Raw genomic sequence first — 5,963 nt, 5'->3', positions numbered from 1 at the left:
TGTCCCGGGAGCGGGCGCTGGACTACTACGGCCTGTACGACGACCGCGGGCGGCCCTACGGCTACCCGGCGGTGTGCGAGGAGGACCTGATGCCCGAGGACGACCAGCGCGCCACGCGGAACCTGTTCATCGGGAACCTGGACCACAGCGTGTCGGAGGTGGAGCTGCGGCGCGCCTTCGAGAAGTACGGCATCATCGAGGAGGTGGTCATCAAGAGGCCCGCGCGCGGCCAGGGCGGCGCCTACGCCTTCCTCAAGTTCCAGAACCTGGACATGGCCCACCGGGCCAAGGTGGCCATGTCCGGGCGCGTGGTTGGCCGCAACCCCATCAAGATCGGCTACGGAAAGGCCAACCCCACCACTCGCCTCTGGGTGGGGGGCTTGGGCCCCAACACGTCGCTGGCGGCCCTGGCCCGGGAGTTTGACCGCTTCGGGAGCATCAGGACCATCGATCACGTGAAGGGAGACAGCTTTGCCTACATCCAGTACGAGAGCCTAGACGCGGCGCAGGCGGCCTGTGCCAAAATGAGGGGCTTTCCCCTGGGCGGCCCAGACCGCCGGCTCCGGGTGGATTTTGCCAAAGCCGAGGAGACCCGCTACCCGCAGCAGTACCAGCCCTCGGCGCTCCCCGTGCACTACGAGCTGCTCCCCGATGGGTACACCCGGCATCGGAACCTCGATCCCGACCTGAGGGTGCGGGACAGGACCCCCCCGCACCTCCTGTACTCGGACCGCGAGCGGACCTTCTTGGAGGCCGAGTGGACCAGCCCCCCTAAGAGCTCGGAGCGCCGAAACAGCCTGGAGGGCTACAGCCGCTCGGTGCGGAGCCGGAGCGGGGAGCGCTGGGCGGATGCGGAGCGCGTGGTCCCCAAGCCCTGGGAGGAGAGGCGGAAGCGCAGGAGCCTGTCCAGCGAGCGCGGCCGCACCTCCCACTCCCCCTATGAGGACCAGCGCAGGACCAAGGGCGGTGGGCAGCAGCTGGAGCGAGGCTCTGACCGCACCCCTGAGCGCCCCCGAAAGGAGAACCACGCGGGCGAAGGGACCAAGGAAGCGGGCAGCAACTCCTTGAGCAACAGCAGGCACGGGGCCGAGGAGCGCGCCCACCACCACCACCACGACGCCCCCGAGGCTTCCCACGGGAAGAAGGGCAGAGACAGCGAGCGCAATCATCGGACCGCCGAGGCAGAGGCCAAGCCACCCGAAGAGCCCAAACACGAGACCAAAAAGCTCAAGACTCTCTCCGAGTATGCCCAGACGCTCCAGTTGGGTTGGAACGGGCTGCTTGTGCTGAAAAACAGCTGCTTCTCAACATCTATGCACATTCTAGAGGGGGACCAGGGGGTCATCAGCGGTCTCCTCAAAGACCACGCCTCCGGGAGTAAGCTAACCCAGCTGAAGATCGCCCAGCGCCTTCGGCTGGACCAACCCAAGCTGGACGAGGTCACGCGCCGCATCAAACAGGGGAGCCCCAATGGTTACGCCGTGCTCCTGGCCACCCAGGCCACCCCCGGCGGGCCTGGCACCGAGGGGACGCCCTCCGTGGAGCCCGGCCTGCAGAGGCGGCTTCTCAGGAACTTGGTCTCCTACTTGAAACAGAAGCAGGCGGCGGGGGTCATCAGCCTGCCGGTGGGGGGGTCCAAGGGCAGAGACAGCACGGGCATGCTCTATGCCTTCCCGCCCTGCGACTTTTCCCAGCAGTACCTCCAGTCGGCACTGAGGACATTGGGCAAGCTAGAGGAGGAGCACATGGTGATCGTGATAGTGAGGGATGCGGCGTAGCCCACACCTGTCTTTGCTGACTGTGTTTCTTTGTGTCACAAAAGCAGTTATTTCAAAGTCTGACCCTGTCCCTCCCCTGCACCCTCGTTCCATTCTTTGCTGGGTTGCTTTGGTTTGTTTGGTGATGAGGGCCAGCCCGTCACCAAAACAGCTTTATTTTTACAGTCATGAGAAGGGACTCCTGCCATGTTGATTTCTAGTGTATGAGATTCTGTCTGCTGTGTTCTGTATTTTTTTATACTTTGACTAACTGTATGGAAAGTTGTCAGTAAAGCCTTTGGCAGAGGATGGATTTTTAATCCTGTCGAGAGTCCTGATTTGGTCGTTTCTCCTCAAGGAGGGGGTCCTTCCTGTGTACACAGGTGTTCATGATCTGATCCTCTCATGGCCGGAAGCCCTGCCTCCCCGGCTTGTTCACTTGATTTAATCTTGGCTAGAGGCAGGTGGGGCTCTGTTGAGGTTCTGGACCTGCCAGAGGCCGGCCACAGAGTGCAGGGAGAGGGTGCCCAAGGCCTGACACCAGCAGCCAGCGGTAGGTGTGTGTTCTTGTTACTCTGAACGAGTGTGACCGGCAGCTCGAGCTGCTGCTGTCAGAACGCCTGGTCTTGGGAATTTGTCCTGCAGTGATGGAAGCGGCCGAGTGGGGTCAGGGCCAAGAGGCCTCTGTGCCTGAGCTGCCTGGGTCTGCCCAGGTACGTGCTCACACCCTTCAGATGGAGATGGCCAGTGTTGGAGAGAGTTCAGCATTGGGGAATCTGAGGGGGTACAGAGATTGGACAATTAACTTGGGAATTAACTTTGTTAATTTGGAACTCCACCGTGTTAATGAATTTACGCTCTTGGGTCAGGTGGCCCTGTGGCCCGTGGTCATACCTAGAGCTTTGTGAGGGACACAGAGCAAGCCCCCCCCGGCCTGAAGTGGCGATGCTTCAGGGCTGTCCTGTGGAGAAGAAAGTGGTTTGGGTAATTGGCAGTGTCCCCAGTATGAAGTGGGGGTATGTGCCAAGGCCTCTTGCCCTGAGGTGAGCAGTGGGGCCTCGGGGAGACGGGTGATTCTGCGCGCCTGGATTCACGGTCATGGCCGCTATGCTGGCCATGCCAGTGAGGGGGAGGGGTCCGTTCTGCCCACAGCGTTTCTGGGTGCCATGAATGGCCAGCAGTTGTGGCCCCGGAATGTGGCCCCTCAGAATCTATCTGTGGCAGCTTGAGCGTTCCGGGAGGGGATCGTGGTCAGGTGACGGAAGCTCTAGGTGAGCGAGTACTGTGTGCAGCCTTCAGCACTGCCCCCTCTGTGGCAGCGAGCAGTCAGCTAGCGAGTTTTGAGGAGCAATGTGACTGGGGCTCTGCAGGCTGTTGGCAGGGAGAGGGGTAGCACCCCATCTGAATTAGAGGATGGGGGAGAAGTGCTGCTCATGAGCTTCAGCAGGTGCTCAGGGGAGAAGTTCCATCAAATGTGTTGCTGTGCCTGATTAGTGGCCACACCTGCGCTCCCCTCCCCCCACCCCAGGCTGCTGGCGCCTCGGCCCCAGGCCCCACCTCACTCAGCTGAGGTGTCTGGTGCTGGAGGTGCCTCACCTGGGTCCCTGCCGCAGAGTAGTGGTCAGAATACATCTGAGCTGCAAGTTGGAGAAGGCACCTCAGAGCCTTGGCCCTTGCTGGTCAGGGACAGTCCTCTAGCCTCAGAGTTATGTCACTAGCACTGTGACTTCCCCCCTTTTGTCTTCTCAATCACTTCTTCCTAACACATGGCCTGTGTGGATCTCAGAATGGTCTTGCTACACATAAACAAGGTGGGCCAGGGCCTGGTAAGCTGGCACTGTCCCCAGGAGGAAGCTAGCTAACTGGGTCAACCCTGATGGAGAATGCTTTAAGGGGAAGAAACACTTCACATTGAAATTTTCCTCACTGATACAATTTGCTGCGATACTGTATCTAAATGATCCCAATTCTGAGCCTTAGTAAAAATAAGCAATAGGGGTGGGTGTGTCCCTGCCTCTTAGGACCCTTTCCCAGGAGATGTTGTCAAGTCAACCAGGATTCTGCTTCCCTAATAGAAGGAGGCCTGCCCTGTGGGCCCCAAGGTTTCACAGTTGAGGACAGCAGTACTCTTATTTTTCACCTGATTCTTCTAAAGCAGACTATCCCTCTGGTTAGGCACAGCCCGCATTAAGGGACTTGTCAGAACTAAGACCTGTGCCACCCAAAGGCCAGGGGGTGCATGTGTGGTACGGGCTGTGCAGGACCGATGACAAGCCTTGTGGCGCCCATGAGCCCAGCATGGCCTTTACCACTGGAGAGTTTGAGCCGCCTCATCTTGTTATTTCACAACAACCCAATTTCTTTATCCTTTCTCTTAGAAAAGGGAGAGAAGGCTTTATGCACAGAGGCTGAGCAGCTCTTACTTGGAAGACAGGGGTGCAAGGAACAGTAAGGTTGGAGCACTGGTGCTTCCCTGGTGCAGCAGTTCCTGGGTTCTCTAACCCTCCAGTGGGTTTTCAGAGGCCAGAAGTTGCTCGGGAGGAGACTGACTGCCGAGCTCTCTCCCAAGGAGCTGCTAGTAGATTTGAACCATTTCCACCTTTGGGTTGAGAGCACTGCTTCCTACCCACTAGGCCACCAAAGCTCCCTTTTGTTATTAGTTACCAGCAAGTTGATTCCCACTCAGGGTGACCCCACTTGTACAGAGTAGAACTGGGCCACAGGGTGTTCGGGGTTGGAGACTTTCAGGAGCAGAGTGCTGGTCTGTCTGCCGTGGCACCTCTAGGTGGTGTGGATTGCCATTTGGCCCCAAAACTTCTGGGACTAGATACTTCCCAAGTCTGTCAGTAATGGCAGTCACCCGAACAGACTGGTAGCCTAGTGCTTTCCCAGGCTTCTCCCTCCAGAGCTTCCCAGAACCAGGCCTTTACAGCTCTGCACTCAGGAGCTGCTGCCCTGATTCCCCGTAACACTGGGCTAGAGGACAAGGTCCGCTCCCTCAGCCACCCTGGTCTCTCACAGTCTCTGTTAAGCGGAAAGCCCCCTCGGGGGGAGCTGCAAACCGACTCCACTACTCACCTCCCAACTTGATTTGGGCATGACATGCTGGCCAGGCAGCCCTGTTGGCAAGCCTGGATGCCACACCCCATTGGTAAAAAAGAGAACAGGGAAAGTCCATAAACAAAGACAGACTTGTAGTTTATTTTGTATTTCTTTTTAAAATAAATACACTTTACATTAAAGAAAAAGGCCTTTGATTTGTAATTTCCACATTGGAGAGAAAAGGAAGAAAAAAACAATTTTGGAAAAACTGAATCAAAGCAGAGGGAGTGAACTTTTATCTCCTAAATTTCCTCGTCTCCACAAAACCAGTATCCACTGGGACCTTGCTGTTCCCCAGCCGGGCAGGGGGCGGTCAGTGTTTACAGCAATAGCAGTGCGTTCCCACCTCAGTGTGAAGGAAAACAATCAGCCTGACAGCACGAGGCAACCAAACAGTTTTAAAAATCATATATTTATAATAAAATAGTCTTAATCCTTATCAATTTAAGAAACCATGATTTTCCTTTTTGATTTAAATATGTGTGTAAAAATGCCTCTTCTGTTCTCTTAGACATTTTCTTTCCATAGAAAATGAAGTGCAGGGACACGAGACCTGGTGGATATAAGTTCACACCCTCAGAAATGCCTATTTTTTATTTTTCTTGTTGTGGTTTATAGTGGGGAGGGGGAGGGGTGGTGTGGTAGGGTTGGGGTTTTTTTTTGTGTTTTTTTTTTTGTTTTATAAAAAACTATTTCTTGTTCTTTAAGTAAAGAACATTATACAAAGAAAATATATTGTGAAATAGCCCCAGAGACATGTTTTGTTTTTTTTGTTCCCTTGAGGAATTATCTGTTCTTCCTGGGGTAATGGGGAGAAAGGGGTGAAGCAAAATAGGGCCTAACCCTGCCATCTTCTGTGGTGGTACTGTTTTTGGAAGGACTCTTCTGATTCAAACGAGACTCTTAAGCCATAATCCTCTGGATTCAGGGCATGCAGTTCCTTAAAAGATAGCCTGCCCTGGGGGAGAGAAAGGAGGTGTTCAGCATTCACTTGTCTCAGTTCCACTTATGAAGACTCTTGCACGCGCTGGTGGTTGAGGGCCTCTCACTCGTTTAGAGATAAGATGATGTCATCTTCCAGATCAGAGTTGTCAGAGCTGTCAG

At 55.3% G+C, this 5,963-nt stretch overlaps 2 protein-coding genes across 2 annotated transcripts in view; one reads left to right on the top strand and one right to left on the bottom strand.

Moving 5' to 3' along the window:
- Positions 1–1,778, top strand: part of RBM15B (RNA binding motif protein 15B) — a 2,793-nt gene extending 1,015 nt beyond the window's left edge. The window contains exon 2 of the mRNA XM_006892270.1: positions 1–1,778. Coding sequence (XP_006892332.1) covers positions 90–1,778 — 1,689 coding nt within the window. The 5' untranslated portion in view covers positions 1–89.
- Positions 1,779–3,553: 1,775 nt separating this feature from the next.
- The window catches only part of VPRBP (Vpr (HIV-1) binding protein), a 65,876-nt gene continuing 63,466 nt past the window's right edge, over positions 3,554–5,963 (bottom strand). Inside the window, exon 23 of the mRNA XM_006892311.1 lies at positions 3,554–3,643. Coding sequence (XP_006892373.1) covers positions 3,554–3,643 — 90 coding nt within the window. The remainder of the gene's footprint in view (positions 3,644–5,963) is intronic.

Source organism: Elephantulus edwardii, unplaced genomic scaffold, assembly GCF_000299155.1.
Source record: "Elephantulus edwardii isolate Elephantulus edwardi_28Jun2011 unplaced genomic scaffold, EleEdw1.0 scaffold00113, whole genome shotgun sequence".
Taxonomy (NCBI): Eukaryota; Metazoa; Chordata; class Mammalia; order Macroscelidea; family Macroscelididae; genus Elephantulus; species Elephantulus edwardii.
This window is presented reverse-complemented; position numbering and strand designations above follow the sequence as displayed.